This window comes from Pseudorasbora parva, chromosome 3, assembly GCF_024679245.1.
Source record: "Pseudorasbora parva isolate DD20220531a chromosome 3, ASM2467924v1, whole genome shotgun sequence".
Classification (NCBI taxonomy): domain Eukaryota; kingdom Metazoa; phylum Chordata; class Actinopteri; order Cypriniformes; family Gobionidae; genus Pseudorasbora; species Pseudorasbora parva.
This window is the reverse complement of record NC_090174.1, coordinates 45,219,688-45,245,794: the sequence shown is the minus strand read 5'-3', so window position 1 is coordinate 45,245,794 and position 26,107 is coordinate 45,219,688. Positions and strand designations below refer to the sequence as shown.

The window sequence follows — 26,107 nt, the reverse complement described above, 5'->3', positions numbered from 1 at the left end:
AAAAGATATGTGGTTATAACACTGAAACTCTGCCGATTTCAAAACACCGCTTGGTAAAGGTTTGAAGCTTTATGAATCAGTGTATTGAATCAGCAGTTCGGACGTGATATCAGAAGTTTGAAGGTCTGACACATGATCCGAATCATAAATCCATACGCAGTTTCATTAAGCTCCAAGGCTTCAGGAAGATATGTTTTGAAATCGTCCCTTCACTATATAAGTCTATATTTAGGGGTTATTTTGTGCACAAAAACTGTTCTCTTCATAAAATGATTGTAGAACCACTGTAGTGAGAAGGACTTTGTAATGACATCTTTAGTGCCTTTTGTGGGTCTTGAGAGAGGAAATTACATTACTGCCAATGGAGGCCTTACTGGGCGAATGGATTTAAAAAAAAAAGTTCTTATGGGCCGTGAACGGCTATAATTAATGAAGGAATTTTCATTTTGGGGTGAACTAACCCTTTAAGGCTCTTGATCATAACCCCTTTTTTCAATTATATTTCTCGGAAACTATTTTTGCAATATCCCTTAGCCATTTCTATTTCTACAGTCTTTCCTCAAATATGTGTGTACACTGCTCGGTCAGATCAAATAAATCTAACATGCTAACCATGCTATAACCATGTATAAACTACATGGGCTAATTTATATACATTTGTCAATAAGTAAATTAAAATATTTCAGATTAGTGAATAATGTAATCAAAGTAAAGACCCCGTAGAAAAAGTAATAAGAAATGATTATGTTTTAAAGATATTTGCTCAAGATTGTTTTGATGAATGTAGTTATCACAAACAGTTGAACAACACTCACCTGACTAGGGTGGAGGTGTAGCCCAAATAAATGAGTCTGTAAGGAAACACAATAACAGATCATGAATAAGCACAGCAGATCATACCTTTTCTCAATATATTTACACATCAAATTTAATTCCAAGATACATAAAATCCTGGTGAGGTGTTGCAGTGATCTAATGACCCCAAATATTGTAGCACGCTTTATTGTTAAAAAAGTTGATAAGGGTTGAATCTGTTTCTGTAAATGCCTCAGATGTCTTAGAAATTTAAACCAGCATGACCTATTCTAAGACGTGTTATTATCATATCTTCCTTTGGATTTCTGCCCTGCCTCGTACTCATACCTACTTGTTTTTGTATATTATATACTGTAGATGTCTTCAGTTGTCAGCTATATCCCAGTATTCCTGCCATATTTTCTTAATATGTCCCTTAATAATAGTTTTAATTTCTGCTCTACATAGTGATACTTTTATATCAACTGTTTCATGTTTTATTGATCCTTTCAGCCAAAATATCTACAATCTCATTTCCTTCCACCCCCTACATGGGCAAGAACCAAAAAGAAGGAGACATCCAGTTCTCTAGAGCAAGTCAAATATTTGATACCTTGTCTGCATGGTGTTTTCCCTGACTGTAGCTATAATTTTGGTTTTGACTATTAACTTTTTGAACCACCGTAACGGCAATAATATTCCTAAAAGTTCTGCGGTGTACACTGATAAATGGTCTGCTGCTCTTTTTTTTAAAACTGTTATTCCATAATGAGGAATGAAGAAAGCAGCACCATGGTGCCCTTTCTGCAGTAAAAACTGTCTGGCTGCTTTGATCTATCTGTTTATATGAATAGCTTATCTTGATACAAATCCATATACTTTGAACTATGACCCTCAGTGGTAGCATTTTAGACTTTTAACATTTGCTGAAGACTGGTGTCTACAGATGGCATTATAAATGTCCATGGTGGTACCATTGATAATGCCACAATTACTTGTAAATGGCTAACGCTTGCATTTTGTGTTTTTGCATTTCCTATCCATCCAAAAAAGTTATAATTTGTCGTACTATGTTCTGAACAAACTTGTAAGATGGCCTTATCAGGATGTTCCTCACTATGTCCTTGTGAATTGATCCAATATGCCAACATGATCTTGATCCCCCTAATACACAAAGGCATCTCAAGTGTCACCTGTAAAGCAGATCCTGCTGATGATTTAAATGCTCTACTACAAATCCAAAGTGCCTTTTCCCGTTCCTCGTCAAGCTTTTTAAGGTTTGATTCCGATTCTGACATGTATGCTATACAACCATAATCTAATATGGATCTTAAAAGAGCCTGATAGATGTTTATGAGGGATTCCCTACTTGCGCCACAGTCTTGTCCTGACAGACACCTCAAGACAATATTAATCTTTTTACATTTATTCCTAACTTTATCCATATGTTGACACCAGGTCAACTTCTCATCAAAGAACATTCCTAAGAATCTTACCCCCTTAAATTGTTCAAGATCTTGCCCATACAGTTTAAGTGCTACTATGACATTTAGACAAACATATAACGTGATTTTATGATATAAATTTTAAATCCCCATTTCTTTGTTCTTTGTTCACTGTTCTACTTTCCCTATTACCTGACAAGGACTAACAAACACAAGGAACTTATAAAGGGAATAAATCAAGAAGGAACACAGGTGGGGCAAATGAACCAATAATGAGATAACAAGGGGGGTGGGATCTAGACAAAAGACTGGAGCACATGACCAAAGTAAAGCCTAGTTCAGACTGCACGATTTTCAAACTCGTCGGGTCACTGCTCTTTTCACACTGCATGACTATCTGGGGTATCATTCAGTCACTGCTGTGTTCACACTGCACGATGGTTTGATGACAGAGGAGTTCACACTGCATGACTGAACAAGAGGAAGAATCGCCGACACAACTCTCTCTCGGTGCGCAATATACGTTTCCCAAACACACGTGCAATGTGACAAGTAAACAACGCAAGATTACACGTGCGTCAGACCGGAGTTCTCGCGACACTTGGAATTGTTATTAAAAATGATAAACTGCACAAATTTTGCTTCAAATTGTATGTGCGCTGATTTGTGGAGAAAAATAAAAAAGATTATGGCGGAAGAAATTGTTGGACAGACAGAGGGAGCCAGGATTGTGTTCTGCAAAGACAGTTTGAGGTAAATAAACAATTTTGTAATGTGCTGCTGCTGTGGCTGGATGTGCAAATGTTTGGCCTTTGTTTCTGTTTGATAGAATTGTAAATATATCAATTAAAATACTGCCTGCCTGTACGCTGCCCTGTAGCTCACTCTTTCATTGGCTGTCGGTCATCGCCGATGTAATTTTCAGTCAGAACGCAGTTCACACAGCAGGATTTTCAACCGCCGACAGCTCCAGATATTTAGCATGCCAAATATCTCACGGGCGTCGGCGACTCGTCGGCGACTCTCTCTGATCGCGTCTTTGATCATTCACACTGCGTGATTGTCACTCGCGTGCACGAGCACCGATTTGCCTATGATCTCGGGCATTTGTCGGCGATTTCACAAAACCTGTCGGCGACTCAAAATCGGGGCAAAAATCGGGCAGTGTGAACTAGGCTTAACATAACAACATAAGTGCTACACGGGACAGGACAGGCATGTGACAGATTGTAGTGACCTGATACTGGCCCACATAGGATATTGTGCCTATAGCTCTCACTTTATATTGTTGAATAAATAATAAATAAAAAAAATCTATATTTTTAAATATGTATATAAAAAATATATTTATTTTTCCTGTTCCTTAGTTCCCTCTCGGTCCCATACCTGACACAAAGGCTCATTCATTAAGCGGCTTATTGTGCTGTTAATATGTTCTCTCAGGTGTGAATCACAGTATTATTCTCTTCATATATGGGCTTTGTGAAAAAAAAGTGCCTTACACGATTTAAATAAATATATTGTTTTATGTGAATGAGCAGGCACAATGATTTTCACATCAGTTTGAAGCAAAAACTTTAAGCAACAACATCCATTAGTCAAAAGTCTTGTGGATACATATCTACTGTGTGTTGTGGCCTTATTTCAGTGTCTTAATTGTCTGTTTGTTTGTTTTTAAATTTTTTAAGCCACGCATAAACGTTATTTTCTCAAAAATACAAGTATGTACATACATGTTGCTCCCCTATCACGGTAGTCCAGTTTATGCTGAATACAGTGTAATGATACATTTGCTTATAAAGCAATTAAAAAACGCACAAATGTAAGAACATGTCAAAGCTTCTCAGGAGCCCCAAAACTGTGCAGACCTGTATGGTTTAAAATACTCTGTGTAATGCAGATAAGTGTTATAGATCATGCGAAATTGTTAAGTGTCTACTTTTTTTGTGAACAATCAAAATAAAAACAAAATGTTGTTCCTTTTGCATGATAAAGAAAACACAGGATGCACATTCTGCTGTCTCTAAGTGAAGTCCATTCTGAAACACCTCTGAAAATGAACTGTAACTCAGTGAATACTTGCCACACAGACATGAGATACTTGCATTTAGAAAGCTTGATGTGTTTGAGTTTCTCAAAATTTAGTGATGAATCAAATGCAACCCCAAGATTCCTTATGTAAGGTTGAACACTGGGGGAGATAGAACCTAATTTAAAAATTAATTATCAGGATGGGCCTAAAATCTAAATTTCGCTTTTACTTTCATTTAATTGCAAAAAATTATTAGCCATCCAACATTTGATTTCCCCAAAACAGTAACACAGTACATAAGGATATGAAGTGTCAGTTTTTTAAAGGAAGGGGTCACCCTGAATACCCACCACCTTTTCCAACCGGTGTAAGATTCCGTGGCTGATTTGATCAAAAGCAGTGCTTCAGTCTAACAAAAGATAAGCACTACGTGTGGACCGGTTTCCAGAGGTGTCAAGTAACGAAGTACAAATACTTCGTTACCTTACTTAAGTAGAAATTTTGGGTATCTATACTTTACTGGAGTAATTATTTTTCTGCCTACTTTTTACTTCTACTCCTTACATTTTCACGCAATTATCTGTACTTTCTACTCCTTACTTTTTAAAAATAGGCTCGTTACTCCTCTTTCATTTCATCTTATTTAAAAAAAAAAACTATGCAGATAAATTGCGTCATCCGGATAGTGTGAATTTGATTGTGGTTGGATAAGAAGTGTAAACATATACCATTCCAACACCCTATTGGTTACATCGCGCTTGCACATGACTCAAAGCACAAATCATCACACACGGTGTTGCCAGATGGGGCGGGTTGCAGTGGACGAGCACGCACTTTCAGTCAATCAGCGATCAGCAGCAGACGCGCTCATTCATGACAGCCAGGTTTTTAGCGCGATAACTCATTGTAGATGTATATTCAAGTGATTGCTATGCTAAAGTGGCATACATACAGTATATAACGTTATATACACAAGCCGTTTCTACAGTAAGGAGTGGTAGAGTGAACAAACTCTCAAACTTGGATTACACCTGTGACTCGAAGACTCTTTATAAGTATAATCATTATTCCTGTCCATCATAATATACACACTCGGGACATCTGCAACTAGCAACCCCAACAGCTGCTGAAAGAGGTTTGAATCAATGATGAATCAGTTTTGACTGGACTAAGTGCATGTCCTATGAACTTCACAAGGGTACTGTAGTTTTGTCAGAGCAAAGCTAAGCGAATTGTTGTTGTTTTTGTCGGCGGATTATTGTACAGTATATCAATGAATTACGCATTTTGGCTGTGGTGTGTTTTAACGTGAAATGCCTGTTAATTATGTGCTTTTTCCGATATCTTATATTGGGCACTGTTTGCACTTAAAGTGGCTTCTTCAATAAAATATCATCACATTATTTTCCCAGTTTTGGTGACCTTTGAGCCCTGCACAGGCCCTGCACAATCCTTCTTATGACACACTCCTGCAGTCATTAAAATAGTTCAGCTTTGTTTGTAATGTCCAATAGTTATATTTTGTTTAGTTTCTTTAATAAAGTTAATTTAGAAAAATGTTTGGATAATTTGTTTGTTTGTTAATTTTTTTTAAAGTGACAAGCTGACAACCAAGCAGTCAGCGGCCGACAGTGGGTATGAGGTTAGGGGTGTAAAAGTCAGGGTCCGTCGGGCTCTAAATCGTCGACTCAATCTGGCAACACTGATCACACATGTAGCCTACATTTACATTCCGATAAAGGTTATTCATTACTTTTAGGCAACTAGTCATCATATCTTCCGCTTCAGGAAACATGTTAATGCTCAGCAGTACACATAATGGTATATTTCCATTGTACTAAAATGCATTAATTTTCAATGGGTATATGTGGCTGAAACAGGTAGCCAGTGCCTCCCAAATTTTTCAACATTAACATTTTAATCTAACATTATAGTCATTATGGCCTTTAGAAAAATGTTTTTTGAGGAGGTGGGGTAGTGCGCTATATGCCCCTGTGGTGTGGCCTAAGCTTTTGTCTTTAATGGCATTTTTTTCCTTACATTACTTCTACTTTTATACTTTAAGTAGTTTTGAAAACCAGTACTTTTACACTTTTACTTAAGTAAAAAGCTTGAGTTGATACTTCAACTTCTACAAAAGTATTTTTAAACCCTAGTATCTATACTTCCACTTGAGTAATGAATGCGAGTACTTTTGACACCTCTGCCGGTTTCGAGGACTTGAAAAAGGTCATTGTTGACCTTCAACAGTGCAGATTCGGTACTGTGCATTGATCTAAAACAGGACTGAAAAGTATCTGGAATACTGTATATACTGATTTAAGTATTCAACTGAAAGTACACAACTCTTTCTAAAGGCCAGGACACACCAGCCCGACATTGGGTCAAAGAACTAGCAGCGGTTTTGTCACCTCTTGTCAGCCACATCCGGGCCAAAAGCTGCACTTGAATACACAGAGAGAACTATAGCCGACTGTCAGGTAGCATGTGTGTTCGGCGCCTGCATGTTTTTCTGCAGATATATTTTTCTATAGTCATCATTCAAAAGGGAAACCAACCCTTTTGTGCAGATACACAAACTGTAAACAAATCAGGGTGCGCTTGCCTTTTTGAATAGAAGTCCTACCTACTGATCACATTCTTTATTCCACTCCACTAATGTTAATATTACAATTTTTTTTCCAGCCAACAGCCAACCAGAGTTCTCTCTCTCACCAAAGGCCTGATGCTGATTCTACATGTTAAATTGGCCCAAAAAACCCTGACCGTGTCCAACTAGAGCCAATGATGCGGAACACACCAAAAAAAAACAAAGCTGCAGAAGCCAATGATCAGCATGGAAAGAACAAAAACAATAGGACAAATATAATACAACAAAGATGCAAATGAAATAAACTTCTTTACATTTTCCACTTACCGTAGGTATACCTAAAAAAAACATTCAAGTAAAAAACGGAGTAATCAAAACAAAAACAAAAAACCAAAAAAAATCAGCATATTCTCAAATCAAGCATTATCCGTCAGCTCAGACAGGCCACATAGTCAAGCTCCGCTATCAGCTGACATTAGCTGTTTGGCAAAATTCAAACTCCGCCCATATCAGCTGATTGGTTTAAGCTTAGAGACGCAATTCCGTTTTGAAATAGTACATCTCATTTATTTCCGGTTATGTATATTTTCAATACTGTAATAGTCATCGAGTTCAATAAACCCCACCCAGATTTAAAAATCTGGACATTTTCAAAAACAGGTGAAGAGATGTTCTGATGATTACTATGTACAGAATTTTCTAAACTCAACGGAACATGAAGTTTATATAGTAATCTAAACAAGCCTATCTGAGAAAGCAATGGCTGGTCAACATATTTCACCACAGGGTGTCAGTGCTCATCTAAATGAGTGATTGTGATGCTGAAGTGTGTGAGGCCCTAGGCACGTTCAAGCTCAAACATGTGTGCAGAGTTTTGCTACGGTTTCTGGGTTGAACGTCACGTTTCCTGGGGGCCATTCTTCATACCTCGCTTAAAAAAGTGGGTTAATTACAGCATGCTTTCTATGTATGACATTCTCAATATAATTCATAATCCCACATTTATGATGAACAATGCGTTATGGTTATTGTGTTATTACAAATTGTGTATCCTGGTTTTAAAGTTAACGGGGACGTGGTAACACTAACGTTACCCTAAGATTAATAATGTAGATGGTTTATAACGGTGTTGGTTACTGGCAAAAAAAAATCGTGTTGTAACAGTTACTACAATGCATAGATAACGTTACGCATGAGTGACAATCCGATATTAACAGAAAAAAAGTTTTTATTGACATTAGGTTAACAATCTGTCAATGAACTACACCAGTAAACACATAGCATTCGTATTTCACTACGCTAACCTTACACTGCCAGTATATAAAGATAAATCAAAGTGACATTACATTAACCAACCATTCAGAAACATCCTGTTTAGCCTTAATTGTCTAATTTTGTTGGTGTTGTCACCTTGTGACCTTGGACCTTGGTGGTCCAACTCTGGTTAAAATTGAAGTTTTAAAGTTGCAGAGATGTGTCCTCAGAGACTCCCGTCGCCATTCTTTCGCCTCTACTGTTGTCAAGGGCAACAGCTCAGTGTGCAGGCCCACAGAACAGAGGGGTGGGGTCATTTATCATTTAAAGCCATATGCACTGAAATGGCTTGGTGAAAACAGAGCTGTTTTTGACCAGGTAAAATGAGTGTTTTCTTACAATACTAATGAGAATTTTTAATTAAAGTATATTACAAAGTTTTCATCTAGACATTAAAGAATCATTAAATACTAAACATGAACTTGTACAAAAGTGGCATTATATGATACTTTTAATACATCTGAGTTGATTTGACAGATCCCAGATCTTTTAATCCTGATAACTGATCTCTAGCTAATTAGGTTCTTCAAAAAAAAATTGCGGATTGGATTAAAATATCAGGATTAAGTTATCTGAGATTCCTGCATGTTCTTGTGCTCACCGAAGAGGGCAGATGATCGATACTCAATACCATGATCAGCAATGCAGTGACTGGCTGCCAGCAAGACAGCAACGTAATATTATAATATAATTAAAAAAGCCACCTGGCAAAAAACTTAGGCACAAGGCCGGCGTTTGTGGCTAGGCGGTTGCCTAGGGCGACAGTTGTGTTGGGGGCACGAGCACCCTCTAGTGCCGCCCATTACTTCCCATTAAGCATAGAATTGGAACAAACGAAATACAACATAATGTTTATTAAACATGATCATCATAGAGCGCCCCCTCAGTCACACGTTTAATTACTTATAAACCTGATTATTAGATTGAATTGATGGTGATTATTGATTATTGGTTCAGGTGTTAGGTCAGGCAAGTGCTCTGCTCATCCCTTGCGGGTTCATCAAAAATGAAGCGGTCTAAACCCACAGGGACGGAAAAAGAGGAAGGAAGAAGATCAAAAGAAAGCCCATTATAGAGGTTAGTCTTCTTATCTCAGCCAATAAGTTGTCAAACAAAATAAATGTACTTAGTATTATCAATATTATCAACTAATATTAGACGTATTGGACGTTTCATTGCTGTCACTAAGCTATCACTTGCTATTTTTCTACGTATTACTATTATTACAAACATAACTTCACTGACAATAATCTACAATAACCTACATGGATGTAATTTAAATATCAAAAGTCCAGTACGTTATAAATGTGGATAACGTATCATATGCATGCTAGTTATGAAAAGTACAAATGCTCTCTACATGGGCGTCGGAAGCAAATAAAAAGTGGGTCCTCTCTCTGTTATTTGTTTTACTGGAATAACATTAGATACCATATTATTTACATTAAACACAAATATACTGTCGTTTACTAAACGATTGATTGTGCCAGACAAAATTATGGAAATCACGAGTTCTTTACCACGGCTATAGTGAGTAGGGGTAAGACGCATGTCATCAAGTTTTGACGCAAATCGATCCGAGGTTCGAATCCGTCTTTTGCCACACTCACTCTACTCCTTTTTTCCCATTCCATATCACATTGGAAAGGCATTTATTTTCAATAAAAATTGAGAAAATATTAGAAAAGCTCTCGAATCGCTCTTGCAGTACTTTGATGCCATAAGTCACTGTCATGTAGCGTCTGCGCTGTCTCAAGTGAGACAAAAAATTTTACCGGCATGCACTGCTTCAAGTCAGCCTCCTGCCTCAGCCTCCAAGTCTGCGCATCGCTGCATCAAGTCAAAACCTCATAAAATTAACATTTCATGCCATGGGACCTTTAAGTTCTTACCTTTTTACTAAGTCTTTATCTGGTCACAGTTAAGGGTGTTGTGCTGTTTCCTGTCTGTGCACACCTGTGACAACAACATAGCTAATTTGTTTGTCAAATTTCAGGCAGTTGTCAATTACCACAACCAGATTCCTCACATGTGGAGATAAAAAATAATTTGAATGGTCAAGGTGAAATTGATTTTGTGTCCTGTAATCAGAGGTGCTAAAGACAGAGTTCAAGAACAGAGCATTTTTGAAAGCAATGTTTTGACATCCTCCAAACACGCTGAGAGTTAAGAGCACTATTGATTTTTTCTGGTTACAGGCAGGTAGATTTGCATGTCATCTGTGTAACAATGGAAGGAAACACCATGTTTATCAAAAATGCCCAATGGAAGTAGGCCTAAGTATAGAGAAAAAAGATTGGGTGCTAAAATAGAGCCATGAGGTACACCACAAATTAGCTTTCCTGAAGAGGAAGTAAAATGTCCTACTTAACAGAAAGCTTTTAACCAATTCTTTCTGTTCTGTTCTCTTTCTGCTAAAATAGAGCCACGAGGTACACCACAAATTAGCTTTCCTGAAGAGGAAGTAAAATGTCCTACTTAACAGAAAGCTTTCTGTTCTGTTATCTTTCTGCTAAAATAGAGCCATGAGGTACACCACAAATTAGCTTTCCTGAAGAGGAAGTAAAATGTCCTACTTAACAGAAAGCTTTGAACCAATTTAAAACCACTGATACTGATATTTTACACTCAGTAAATTTGCATCTAAGACCTCAGAGGCATCACTTTGTCATAAAGTATCTCAAAAAGTATTTGCATAGCCCAAGGGTGGGATTTTTAACACAGAGTTTATGACAGAAAACTAAATTTTAGGAGTATGATAGTGTTTTTTTATTTGATTTGAATTTAGCTCTCTTAACAGCTGTCCGGTATAACGATAAACAGTTCTTACACATACACTGAAAAAATGCTTTTCTTACTAAGGTATTTTTGTCTTGTTTCTAGTCAAACATTTTTTTTAATTCTTACATTCAGAAACATCTACCAGACAAGTAAAAATGATTGTCTTGTTTTGGGAAAAAAAAAAAAAAAAAAATGCTTTAAAATATTTACATACCCCACTGGCAGATTATTTTGCTGTTGGCCATTTTGAATTATGTGCTAAAATGCTTTGTATGGGTCATCACCACGATGCCCTAAAGTAGTCTGAGAAGTTTCGAAAAAGTGGAGATTTTTTTTTCAAATGCTCGTAACTTTGAGTGTGGTTGACATATGACATATTTGATGGGATTAACTTTTTTTGTCTCCTGAATCCTTGCCGAGTCCAACGATACCAGATTTTTATATGTTTTTTCATATAAATGTCTATAACTCCAAAACAAAATGAGATATTTTCACCAAAATTCATCAACACATCTATGGGCTCACTCCGAGGACACACAAAAACATTGGTAGGATTGTGCCTCTTGGTGGTGCTATATTTAAACAAAACATGACATTTATTTTATACAACTCAATGTATTAATGTGGGGGTTCAACATTTTTTGCCTAAATATTGTCCCCAAATGTCTTTACTCATTTTTGCAGTTGGTCTTCTGATAGCTTCCTTGTTTGCTTTTGTTGCACTTGGCCCTGGTAATGGCTGCTTGTTACAAATTACAAATGATATGGATTGCCAGAGTAGATTTGGGTAATTTAATATATTTTTATAAGTATATATAATATATTACTACTTTTTATATTTATCTACTGTTTCTCTACATTCACGTTAATTCATTGTCCTTTCCACAACAGCGTTATTTCTATAACCACAATATCTTTTTTTTTAAATAATTAAAAAAGTTTATCACACACTCATCACACAAAATGTTTCCAAAATGTATGAGCTCATGCTCTAATTAGGTGGGGGTTGGGGTGCGTGTGTACCTGACACACTACACTCATGGGAGAGTGTCACAAGCTTACACTTGCAGACAAGCAAGCGGGTGTGCCAACAACAACGGTAAGTTACCAGGGCTGTCTGCATACCTTATAGGTAAAACATTTGAATATTCCCTTTGCCCTTCAGCATGTACATGTTTCAGCTATGCCACCGAAGAAGAAAGGGGACATACAAAGCTTTTTCATAAAGCAGAGTGCAACTTAAGTAGGCAAAATAATCTAGCAGCGGTAGTGCAGATGGTACTGTGGAAAATAGTATTCGCTGGTGATATGTTACCCAGGATATTGTTACAGCTAAACATAGCTTCTGTAATCTTAGGTTAGGAGTATTGTATTGTTCAAATTCACTACTCTTTTGTTATGTTTGAGATGAAAACATACACTAAAATAATACTCTATACCTACTCCATATAAAAGGCAGAAACTAAGTTTATTTTTTATTTTTTTAAGACAGAAAAAAAGTAGGCACAGGCCTATCTAATGGTGCCACCTGGTTTTACCATTTCCCAACAGGGAAAACCACCAACAATCAGAATGCATGATTATATGGTGTCATGGTGTTGCAATAAAAAAAATAATGGAAGTCAATGGAGCAAAAACAGTATTTTTTTGTTAGTGTAAATTAGGCATGTGCCGATATCAATTTTTCATGTTGCGATTAATTGATGAAGTTTTATCACGATATACGATATTATCGCGATATTGAAATAAGTTGCGAAAAAAAGTGTTGCCATAGCATAACAGCCTTAAGAACTATTTTTGTAAGAACAAAAATAACTGAATATTTAAATACAATAATGCACTAAAAATATATACAGCTCTGGAAAAAAAATTAAGAGACCCCTCATTGAGAAATCAATGTTAAGTGGTCTATTGATTTTTTCAGAGCTGTAAAAGTACAATTTTCAAACAGATTAAATTGCAAAAGAATTAGGCTATAAAGAACAACAGGTAGGCTTACAAATTACAATAAGGTCTCATTAGTTTATGCATTAACTAAGATTGAGCAATAGCTACATTTGGTACAGAAAGTATAATGTTTTTGGCAATGTTAGTTAAGAAATACTGATCATTGTTAGTTTTATCTTAGGTCCATTAAAAAAAAATATTTTGATTTTAATGTTATTAAAAAGTAACTAAGAAATTAACATAGAATGATTAATTCTTTATAAGTATTTTTCATTGTCAGTTTGGTAATAATTAATTAACATGTTAACTAATGAAGTCTCTCAAAGTTATACTGAACAATAACAAATAATTAGAACAGTTCTAATTATTAGGGTATGTTGTAGTCCAGATTAAAACATAAAAATGTTTAAATTTGAAAATAAATAGCCTATTAAGTCTTTAAGTATTAAGTATTTGGTGCTGTGATGAACAACATTGAGATTACAAAAACGAATGGCGTTTTTTGTTTGTTTACTGGTTTCCGAGGTAACCGCTCCATTCTGCAGTTCATCAGCGCCCTCTGCTGTCACTGAGCGGCACTTCAGCAGCGCGTCTCCTTCACCGGTTCAGTCATGTGCAAACGCAAGTTGGGCTTGTTTATATCTGAGCGGGTGTCCCTTTGACGCAGAATACAGCGGTGTTGAGCATTTATACGGTTGATGGGCAAAGTATTCTTGAGTGCATTATAAAAAAATTATAAATTGTACAATCCAGTCATCACTTCCTCCCATCAGTCCCTCACCTTCACCTCAGCCTCCTCTCAGTGGCTCGGCTACCCCTTGGATCAGCTGGGGGTCCTCGATCTCTGGATGTCTGAAACCCGTGGCTCCGCCTTCAGCCTCTGAGTGCTCCGCTCCAACTCGACCGGTCACCCTGGCTCCTTCGCCTTAACTCCTTTCTCCCTCGGCTCCAGCATGGACCATCGGCCATTCGGCATCGCAGGGCTCCCTCGGTGCGTCAGCTCCAACTGGGTCACACATTACCATGCCTCCGCTGCGGACTTGAGGGCCGCTCGCTGCTTTCCAGTCCTCCACCTCTTCAGCTTTGGCAAGCTCTGCCTTCCCTCAGGTTTCGCCCCCGCCCTCGATCACTCCCGCTCCACCTCTGTCCTCTGGATCCCTATTTCCACCTCAGGTGGTCGTCGTTGAGACTACCGAGGTCTTCGGTCTTTCTCCACCCCATCGGCTCTCAGTCTATGTGGTGGGCGTCACCTCCATCGTCATCACCTCCAGTCGTCCCCTAGGTGACGTTGTATATCGCTCCATGGCTCCTCCCTCCTGTGACACCACCTTGGGGCATATAGAGGGTATGCATCAACGCCACTTTCCCGCCAGAACATGCCCCCCTCAGCCGGGGCTGGCTGGAAGAAGAGCTGCTGCGTGACTGGAGTTAATACCGGGCAACTGCGTTGTAGAAATCTACAAACATGTCTGTGATTGGTTACATTACTAACTGAAGCAAAAACACATTGGAGATTTAATCATTTGACGAGTTCAAATACAGATTCATACTGGATTTTTTGCTAGGTTCTTTTCGCTAATAATTCGCTATTAATACAGATCCTATAAGCAAGCAGTTATGGGCAGTTTTTCCCTCTAAAAGCAGAAGAAGCAGTAGGTGGCATTGGTTTGAGTGAGAAAATTGCACGCTATTATCAAGGCCGTTTCAAGTTTGGAACAGCAATGTCCATAGGTGGCCTGGTTTTGTGTTTTTGCTGCATTCACGCTGTAAACCAGTGTTGCCTCTCAGGCTCCGTCCACACGGAGACGCGTTTAGCTGTATACGTATAAATTTTGTACCGCGTATCAGCGTTTCGTCCACACAGATCCAGCATTTTAGAAGCCTGAATCCGATATTTTTCGAAACCGGGTCCCAAAGTGGGTAAATCTGAAAATGATCATCATCCGTTTTCGTGTGTACAGCGAATCCGTATATTTTATGAAACGGTGATGTCATCACACTACGTCCGACACGGTGAAAGAGTTAAGGGATACAACTATGGGCACTGGGCATGCGCACATCAATATCGCGTCATTTAATTAACGTATCTGCATTATTGTAAGGGTATGTTTTGGGTTGAGGTAGGTGTAGGTATTAATAAAACACATCTGTTAAGTAGCAAATGTATTTATTGTTATTTTATTCTGAGATTTTGCCTCACCTCCGACCACTGCTATACCCCTTCTAGCCACAACTCTTCTTCTCCATTTTTAGTGTATTTCTGCGACAGAATTACAGTGCCACACACTGGCCTGGCATGCAAACTACATCGTTTTTAGTCCGTTTTGTAATCTCGTGTGGATGCAGATATTTTTTGAAACGAGGGAAAAAAAAGATCGGATTAGGAAAGCACTGGCTTCGTGTGGACGGGGCCTCAGTCTTTTTGCCACTTAGTAGGGTGTAATCGCAGTCACTCCAGCTGACGGTGATGTCACATGTATTGCCTCTATTCCTGGCTGAGGCCTGGGTCTCCATCTGCACGTCCCTGTTCAAGGCAATCCCATGGCTCCTCCCACTTTCCACTCCTCCTTGGACTGTTTTTCTTTGTTTTGGACTTTCTGTTTTTCCTGTTTGTTTCCACGCCGTCCTCCTGAGCCCTGCCCTCCCTCCCTCCCTCCCTCCTCAGATGTTCCCATTACGGCACTAAGACGCACCTACTCGGACGGGATTTAATGTCACATGTATGTCTGTCTTGGTTTAGATTGTGTTACTCTGTTTCTCCCTATTTTGGTTAGTCATGCTTTGTTATCCTCATTTGCCCTGTGTATTTAGTTCTCAGTTTCCCCTAAGTTTTGTCCGTCTATGTATACTGGTGTGTTAGTGTTCTCTGTAAAATTTGTATAATAAAGTCCTGTTCCAAGTTCTCCTTCGCCTTTGTGAGTGGTTATTTACACTGGTTTGTGATAACACACTAAACACAAATAGCAAGAGTAATTGCATCTGACATTCATGTACAAACTATTACTTGAGAACTAGCAAGTGTTTGTTTCCAGTAGAAGGCAGCAATTTTCAACTAAACTATGTTTATTCATGTTTTCACCATCAATTAAAGATCTTTAATGTGAATTTTACATAAAATATTGCTATTTAAAAATAAAAATAAACTGTATATAAATATCATTACTAATTTCTGCAAATACATTTTAAAACTGCCATATCCCCTTAAAAATGCACAACTATAGAGTACAAACATTAGGCTACTAAAAAAAGCAATCTTAAATGTTCATAAAAAAAACTTTTTTTTTGTTACAAAATCACACTGTTTGTGGCCTATGGAGAAGATTCTTGTGTTTGCATAAAGTTTTAGATAAAATTAAATGCAGTTAATTAGCAAACATTAGTATTTACTACTATGCAAAGATAAACTGTTCATTCATTACCTCACTTTACCTCTGTCTTTATCCCTTATCCCTGTCTTCCCTGCATCAGAGGGCTTCAGGGGTTTTTTGACACTGTGTCATGTGAATTCAGCAATCCGGCATACATAATCAGGTAACATTCAGCCAAGAAACCTAAAAAATCCTGTCTATCCAACGTCCTGGGGCTAATTTTTTCAGACGGGCTACCAAAACGTATCACTGACCTTCTGACAAACTATCTTAAATAGTTAAATAACATTCCTTTCTTGATGTGCGTTGTTCACTCTCTTGAGTTAAAGGAAAAATACTATCACGGAAGTTTTGATCATGCTTTGTCTGACTCTGCAGTGAGGCTTTTTGTGTGTGTGTGTGTGTGTGTGTGTGTGTGTGTGTGTGTGTGTGTGTGTGTGTTAGTGATATATACATATATATATAGTCACATGACACTCATTTACTGTGTTATAACAATTGCAAAGTTATTAAATTGATCACTATTAAATGGATCAATAATCATCATCAACCTCCAACTCATCCTCTTCCCCCTCATCATTATCATTATCATCATCATCATCATCATCATCATCATCATCATCATCATCATCATCATCATCATCATCATCACTGACAAGACCAGCAGCAAACAGGTCGATGAGAGATAGGGGCAGAATTGGTCCACAGGACCAGACAGGCTCCAAAATCTCTGTCTCTTCTCCCACCCCTGTTACAGCAACCAGTTACAGCACCCTAGCAACCATATATTAACATTAACAAGCTGTAGCTGACAAGCCAGCTCTTTGCCCCATGTAAAACTTACACCCCATTGTGAGGTATGTTCTGACCGAGCCTGTCAGCCTCTTCAAATGTGGAAACTCATGACTTTCTACAAAATCCTTACTCGGAGCTATGACTCGTCAAATTTCGTCTCAATGCAAAGTCTATGGGACATTTTAGACAACTTTTTCGCCTGTCGTGTGAACATAGTACACCCAATGGCTTAGAAAAGATATAACACACCATTCCTCAATAACCCACATGGTTTGACACTTTATTTATGGGTCTATGACAAACGCTGGAGGAGTCATGCTGCAGCCCACAGTCATGCTGGTGGAGTTTCCACTCAAGTTTTGTGTGGAAAAATAATGAAAACGAATAACATTAGTGATGTCTTGCCTCTGGCAAGTACCACTAATAAGTATGTAATAACAATAAATAATAACTTTTTTGGATTTTTTTTTTTCTGCCCGCCAGGTGCATATTGTACACCCAATTGTTTAGAAAAGATATAGTACACCACTCCTTAATTAGCCGGTTGATTTGACACCTCTTTCATGGGTCTATGACAAATAGTGCAGGAGGAGTAGCGAGCAGATGGATTGTGTGCAAGAAGAATAAGTATGGAGAATAACTATTGTGGTTCCCTGCCTTTGTCAAGCACCATTAAATAGCATCAGTAATCAGCAAAACCTGTTGTACTGGATCTGGTGGTTTCAACTGCCCTTTGTGTATACATGCAGTAATTCAAAAAAACAATTCTGTAATTTGATCCAACACCAGATGGTCCCTTTTTGTAAAGCAATTTATAATGATTTGTAATTGGGCTATTTTTAACAGTTTCATGTATTTTAAAATATGAAAAGCTGTGAAAAATTATCCACTTATCCACGGAGACTAATGAGACTAAGTTGGTTTGACGCTGTGAAAAATGCTGTGAATAGTTATAACTGTAAAAAAATATTAGAACGTAGAACTGAACACACATCACAAAATATCTGTTTTAACGCTCCTCAATGCATTGCCACCCATATGTTCTTGGAGTGACAAGCTCTTAGACCAGGTAGGGACTGTCTACAAAGCACATGTGAAAGGAAAAACGTGGAAAACCCAGGTGGTTCTCTACATTAGATACATCATTCACAACTAATATCTTTATTTCATGGGAAACACTTCCATTTAAATGCCATACTCATTTAACAAATACATACACCAGTGATCATGTGTGAAAACAAAACGCCTGCATGTTATGTGCATGTTTTTTTTTTTTGTAGAAATGAAGCCATAGTTTCATACATTTTGTGTAAGCAATTTAAAAACAACAACTGTAAAATAACAATGTCTTACTTGTTAATATAAGAAGATTTTGAAATTGGTTTTATACACAGATCCATAACACAACTAGCCTGACGTGGTCATACTCAATTCTAGTCAGAATATGAGTCTGAAACTGCTCCATTGGGCTGTGATATTGGGGCGTGTTTCAACTGAACCAGGAAAGACCTCAATTGGATAGATCTACAACCATCAGAGCAACGAAGCGACGCATTACGCTAGTTCAAATGTCAACAGAGCTCAACAGCACTGTGTTGCCAAGTCCACGTTTTTTTCCCACGGGCTATTTTCTATACCTGCGGGTTGAAGCGGCTATTATGTGATATATAGACCCATGAGTGCGAATTTTAGCAGGCAACCTTGCCAAAATAACACACATTTTACCCCCCAAACACCATTTTTTCCCGGAGAATGTGTGGGCATACACTTACATTCAAAGGACAGAAAGCCCTCGGACTAAATCTAAAATATCTTAAACTGTGTTCCGAGGATGAACTTAGGTCTTACGGGTGTGGAACGACATTGGGGTGAGTCATTAATGAAAGAAATTTAATTTTAGGGTGAACTAACCCTTTAAGAACTAGTCATTTCTGTATATGTAAAAGATCTCAGCATTTTGACAGCTGTAGTAATTTGCTTAGTAGTTTGTTCACTGTAGAAATCTGCAAGTGACTTTTTATGCTCTCGCTTCTATTTTACGCTGGAATCCTGATAGCATTTTCCAGAAAGTCACATTGCTGCTACATTATGTGTCTCAACTATTATTTTAATATATTTACTGTTTACAAAGTAGGACAAAAGTGTCACAGAGAAATCCAAACTAAAAAATCCAAAAGAAATCCTTTTTTAATTAAAAATAAAATTAGCCACTCCCCAAAAAATGTCTAACAGAAGGCCGCCTGCCCGCCCGCCCACCCTCTCTTCCTCCAGCACACTTCTCTAACAGACAGACATACATTACAAATCCATATTAAACCCTGTGGTTCGTGCCTTAATAATCATGATGTCTTAAGACAATAAATGATTGGTTACTGGGAGAAACACAACAGTATTTGTTATTTTTTACCTCATATCAGACAAATCTTATCTAGTACTTTACTTCCGTCGAAGAAGGTGTAAATCACGGCATCATAGATTACTCATTAGTGCCTGCGTAGGGCGGTCGAATGAGGCATCTATGTAAATATTTCTATGAACACGCCGGCTCTCTCTGGTCTTGGTCTCGGACTCGACCCTTTCTGAACTCGGTCTTGACTCGGACTCGACTCTTTTTGAACTCGGACTCGAATGAGCTGGTCTCGACTACAACACTGCTGTCAGACGCTATAGGGTGCTATTACGCATCTTCAGAATGAATACTGAATCTCCTGATCAAAACACATGAGGAAGACGGAGTAAAGCAATCTTATGTAAACAAATGCATATGCAAAATAACGTGATCATCAACATTGAACATCATATAAATCAAAAATATCTAATGTTTTTGAATGAAATGTGGACCCAGAAAGAGCTACAGGACTGTGCAAGCATTAGGGGCGTTGATAGACTCAGTCTACTCCATCTGTGTTTGATTATCGCTCTAAGTCTGATCTGGATACCAGATCAGCACTGTATAATGAAGCTAAAGCAAATGTGATAGATTATCTAAAATGGCTGAGAGTGTGGCAATAACATCTGACGGTGTGTCGCTGAGGGCTGTTCAGAATTACATCACATTCACAGAACATGTTATTAGGGGAGACCAGGTAGGCCTATGGTTGTATCACTTTTTTCTTCAGAACCTGAAACTACCCTTTTTTTTAAATATATAATATTTCTCCAACTATATCACAGACTTTGTGATATGATGAAAAATACAAACAACCTACCTCACTACTGGGGTTGGTTGTAAGTAACACATACTGGGGTAAGTTGTAACAGGTAGACAAAATGCACAAAAACTAAGGGTATGCCAAATGATACAACAGTTTTATTTTAAATAAATGTGCATACCCAGACAGCATGGTAACATTGATACAATGTTGAGTTTTGATCCAAACCATCATTTTAGTTGAGATTGACATTTCATTATTTAAAGTATGTTGGATCAGCATTGAAACTTTGATGAAAGTCAACAGCACACATAGGTGGAGACAGTGACATTGAACTGACATTGACATTAAAGGCTGCAACATACTCCGCAAGAACAGAGAAAAAAGTTCTCGCCCCCAGGGTTGCAAAAACAAAATGACGTCACTGGCCAGAACGAACGTTGTTCCTGTTCTTGCCACCTCAAGAAAACGAACAAGGTTTCTTTGTTCTTGCAGAGTATGTTCCAAGCTTCATAGTGATTTGTAGTCGATGAGCACAAGATCATACAGGTGTGTATCTCTGCAGAACACTAGTGGGTGTTTCCCAATCAGTGGGGCGGTTTCAAACCACAATCGGCATTTTAATCGCTTTACCTGATTTGCTCTAATCCACTGGGGGCTTGGTTTAGGGATGGGCCTTCATGAGTTTCACAAGTCGAGTTTCGCATGAAAATGGTTGAAAAAAATCTATTGAAGTTTGAAATTGGCCGCTGATTGGTAAACGGGCATTTTGGTTTAACATAATGTACTTCTCAGTAGTTTAATTGATGCTTCCTTCTTCATTAGAGAAAAAACAGGTGCATCCTATTCAGTCTAGTGTGTTGAACCACCTGGCATACATGACTTCTCTTATGCAATTTAAAACAATCCTCCATCTCCTTTTTTATTTCTCTATTCCTTTATTTTGCATGCTTGTTATTTGCATTTGCATCTGTATCTGTATTGCTACAGATTGTAACTAGAAATATTTGTCTACATTCTTTAAAAAAATGCATATTGCTTTAGTAATGTTTATTGGGGAATTCCTGAATAAAGTTCTTAACATCATTTAACAGATTTCTTGAAGTACATGAGCAGGAATGTCACAGTGCGCGCACACACACACACACACACACACACACACACACACACACACACACACACACACACACACACACACACACACACACACACACACACAGCCCATGTCTTCATCCATCAGTGCATCCATCAGAAAACATTTCTCTTTTAGTTAGAGCTAAGGAGGATGAAGATGGACAATTAAAAAAATAAGAAACACCATCTGATAATGCAAATATGTAAATATTTTGTTCAGTTGACTACTTACAATATCCCAAATGTTTCCAACTATTTGTAAATTGTGAGAAAATTGCTTTTTTAACCAATGACCCGGGACGTGTCAGCATAGCGTTTGAGGGAGTCGCCTGTCAATCGCGTCATATCTGCGCTATCCTCGGATTTATTCTGTAGAAGCGCTTTTCTCTTAGCAGTGTGAACATGTCACAGCAGCGCCGAGCGAACGCACAGAGTAACATCATAACAACATTTTAAACACACTTAAATGTATCTAATATAATAAACAGAGCTGCATTACCTTGTAATCATGACCGGAATAAGCGGAAGTGCGGGCGCCTGGCGACTGTTTCCCGTCCCGTCATAATAAAAGTCCCGGTGTTTGCGAGCCGTGTGTTTGTATAACAATCGCTCCAGCGGCCATGCTCAGCTCCACAACACTCGGTCCTGCTCTGCTTCATAATACAGTAAAGTTAATAACTGCATGAACATGATTTCTGCCCGAGTCCTATTTTCCACCGGCTGTGAGGTGAAGACCACATGTCCCAAGATACTGCGCTCACTCTTGGCGTCATCAAACTATGCCTTTGTTTAGAATAGGCGCCCTCCAGTGGACGGAAAGTTGCATAGTGCATCTTTAATTAGGGCTGGAGATAAACTTGTGCTGCATTCCACTCCACTTTAAGACACGCGCTTGCGACCTTCCCTAAGCACTTCCCCTTTGGGGGAATCCCCGCCGCCATTTTGAAGTGCGTTCCACTTCATTAAGTGGACAAGGGAAGTTTATATGGACAGGCCCTTGCTCCCTCGATTTTGACAGAGTGAGCGAGTCTACTTCATATACCACAATGCAATGCGATTGTGATGTCACCGCATATCACGTTTTATTTACCCCACCACAAACAACTCTATGATATTTAAAAAAATTTTTTTAAAACAACTAAAACACATCCATATACATATAGAATGCTGCATTTAACAATTTATAAAGGAAAAAAAATAAATAATAAATCAACTCCATATTGGATTCCAAGTGATCAAGAGCTTAGTTCAGTTCAGTCCATTGCAAAGTTTCCGCCAGTAGTGGGCACTCATGCAACGTAAGAAATGATACACATCCGAGTGAGACGAAGGGAAGTATGCGAGTGAAGGGTGTAAAAAAAACCTAACTGGAACGCAGCACAGGTGGGAAAAGGGAAAACTGTCACACACTTTCTTTTGATATTGAGCATTAATATGTTTTAGAAAACTAAAATATATATACAGATTTTAAAAGTACTATAATCATAGTTTGAATATTTTGTGTTAAGTGAACACTTATGTCGTTATAGTCCGCGCCGCGCTCCACGTTATTCCTATGGGTGACATCAAGCGACTTCAACCCTTCAGCACAGCATTCCGGGAAGGCAGCGCTGCATTTGAACCGATTTGAACGCAGAAATGACGGGAAGCTTCACAACATTGCGGATCTCCACGGTCACTGCTGTCACAGGACTTCACCAAATCATACCAAAGAAGTGTGTTTTTGACGGAGCGGTCCCAGCGATATAGGTTCCTGCTTTGGAAGCAGGCGGTGAGTAAAACTGCTTCAAATGTCTATGCTGTTGGCTATCGTCGCGTGAGTTAACATCAGTAAACGACACGATCGCATGCTTTGTCATTCAAATGCGCTAACGGTTACTCCATGGTTGTTCTATAATGTTACACTAGTCTGACGTGCAAATCCGTTTTGCTTGCTACTGCTAAGGTTTAGTCGCATAGTCCATAAACTGAATCATGTCCTCATAAACTGCGAGTAAAGACACACAAATGTTGACAGGCCACTAAATACATTACTGTCACGGTTCATGGATTCCCTGTCTCACTCTTGGGTGCGTGTTGAATGTAGGTGAGGGCGGAGCCTGGGATTGGCTCATCACGCACCTGTGGCTGATCACCTGCACCAGCTGCAACTCATCACCTTCACCCTATTTAGTCTCTCTGTTTCTCTCTTGTCTTTGTCAGAGCGTTGTTGGATGTTTCCCCTTGTGTCTCCGTGTTGGTTGTCGTTTCCCCCTTCCGTGAAACGCTGGATCCCTTCCCGGATTACCTGTACCGACCTCCCGAGTCACAGCTGCTCACAGCCTGCCCGTGTCGCCAACAGAGCCTCTCTCACTGCTCTGTCTTATCCGGACTTCTTCACTGTTCTGAGTTTTGACTTCTGTGACACTATCCGTCAAATAAACTGAATTACTTGCTTTTGAATCCTGCCTCTGTGAATCCGTTACAATTACATACCACAGAGACGGACGTCCTGCTGTTGCTGTTTCTTCTGTTCAATTTATTTCAGCCTCCAAATATGATTCTGGATCATATCTGTATTACCTGAATCTGATCAATAGCCATGGGTTTCTCCACGCTTGAGGACGTCACCACTTTGTGCGTGCTCGTCATTCTTTAGCTCCGCCCACACGATACGACCTCCAGGCGCTCGTTTTTTTTGCTGAAAGACTCGGTACAACCTATATTTCTTTTATAAATAAAATAAAACTAAAGACTTTTCGGAGATATAAAGGATGCAATACTACTCTATAGGTACTCAAGATTGACATGAGATTGACTGAAACTGAGTGTTTCACCCCCCCTTTAAGAAATATCATGCTTTCTTTTTCAGATTTCAGAGAACCTAAGGAAAAGAGGCAGCTGTCTGATGCACGACAACTGAACTGTTGGACCACCTGTAGTTAAAATGACATCAGACTTCTGAAATTAATTTTATTTTTAAAGGTTGTAATGCTTTTGTCCTATTGTTCCCCTCTCCCCCTTTTTTAAAGAAGGATCTTTTATATCTTTTATACTGATTGTGGTCAACTGTTAAATAAAATACATTGACTCAACTGCTGAGAAGGTGTCATTTATATTTTAAATGGTTTTCTCCAGATTTAAAATGGTCCATTGAAGTGTAGTTGAAATATTGTGATCAAAATATTGTAACAAAAGTCATCTTGAATCAACATCATATTGTAACATTGATTCAACAATATTACTAAAGATTTGTGATCATATCAGTGATGATTCAACATCAGTGATGTAGAATCAACATCGTAGTGTAACATTGATTCAACAATATTACCATTGATTGTTATTGTTAATTTCAATATTGATTCAACATCGGTGATGTAGAATCAATCATACTGTAATGTTGATTTAATAGCATTACCATAACTATTTTTATTTCACAATTGATTCAACATTTAATGCAGATGAAAATGCATGATATTGAACTAACATCAGTTCATAATGTTGATTCAATGATATTACAATAGATTTTTGGTTGAAATATCAACATTGTTTCAACAGTCACTGAGGGTGCAAAAGGGATATTGGAAAAATATTCTGTAATGTTAAATCAATGATACTATCATTGATTTGTGGTTGAAATCCCAACATTGTTTCAACATTATCTGAGGGTGCAAGAGTGATGTTAAAACAATATATAATAAAAATATAATAAAAATGATGTTGAAAAAATATCACTTTGTTATGTTGAATCAATATTATTATCACTGATTTGTGGTTAAAATATCAGTATTGTTTCAACATTAACTGAAGGTGCAACCCAGCTAACAGGGAACGTTCTCAGAACGTTGGCTAACGTTCTCTGAAAGTTCTCTCAAAGTTATCAAAAAACGTTCTTGCAGTAACGTTATTAGAACGTTGTGCCAACGTTATTTGCTATTGAGAAATGTTCTAAAAACGTTAGCTATAAAACGTTATTCTTACATTGTTAGTGGAACGTTTTAAAAACGTTAATACATTAAAAAAGTATTAGTCATTACAAATTAGTCATACAGCTTTTTTCTCAAACTTCAGATACATAATTTGTATATCCAGAGACAACTTAATGACAATTAAATGCCTTTTTCGTGTATATATTTATTTTTTTACAATCAGAAGAAAAATCTAGTAACTAATTATGTATTAAATATAAATGTAATATAAATATAAAAGTCAATTATAAAAGTGGTTTTAGTTTTTTTTTTAAGAAAGAGTAAGATGTCAATAAACAAAAGCAAGTACATTAAAGGAGAAAACAGGAATATTTTATTTGATCATATACTCCACACCCTTATAAGAACTTTATCTAACGTTCTTATAACCTAATGAGAATGTTAATACAACGTTCCACAAACTGGACATTTCAACATTCAAAAATGTTTTTAGAACTTAATGGGAACGTTAGGGAAACGTTCTTATAACCTAAAATTGTTAGCTGGAAAGAGGGATGCTCTTGCTGTGTTCTGAAAATCATGTCAACTGCCAAACTGCTGAAATCATGTGACATTGGCGATCCGAATGATGAATCGACACGTTGATTCATAATGTTCGAAACTTTGTTTCGGCCCATCAGCCCATAAGTCGTTATTTCGTTTTTTTTGTTTTTTTTGTTTTTGCATACAAAAACTATTCTCATCGCTTCATAAAATGATTGTAGAGCAATTGGAGTGAGATGAACTTTTATCAACGTCTTTAGTGCCTTTTACGGGTCTTTAGAAAGGAAATGACATTGGTGTCAA

General features: G+C 38.0%; 1 protein-coding gene across 1 annotated transcript in view; it reads right to left on the bottom strand.

The window, feature by feature from the left end:
* LOC137071278 (globoside alpha-1,3-N-acetylgalactosaminyltransferase 1-like) overlaps nt 1-26,107 on the bottom strand; it is a 50,762-nt gene that overhangs the window by 23,384 nt on the left and 1,271 nt on the right. Inside the window, exon 2 of the mRNA XM_067439125.1 lies at nt 816-851. Within this exon, the coding sequence (XP_067295226.1) occupies nt 816-851 (36 nt within the window). The remainder of the gene's footprint in view (nt 1-815; nt 852-26,107) is intronic.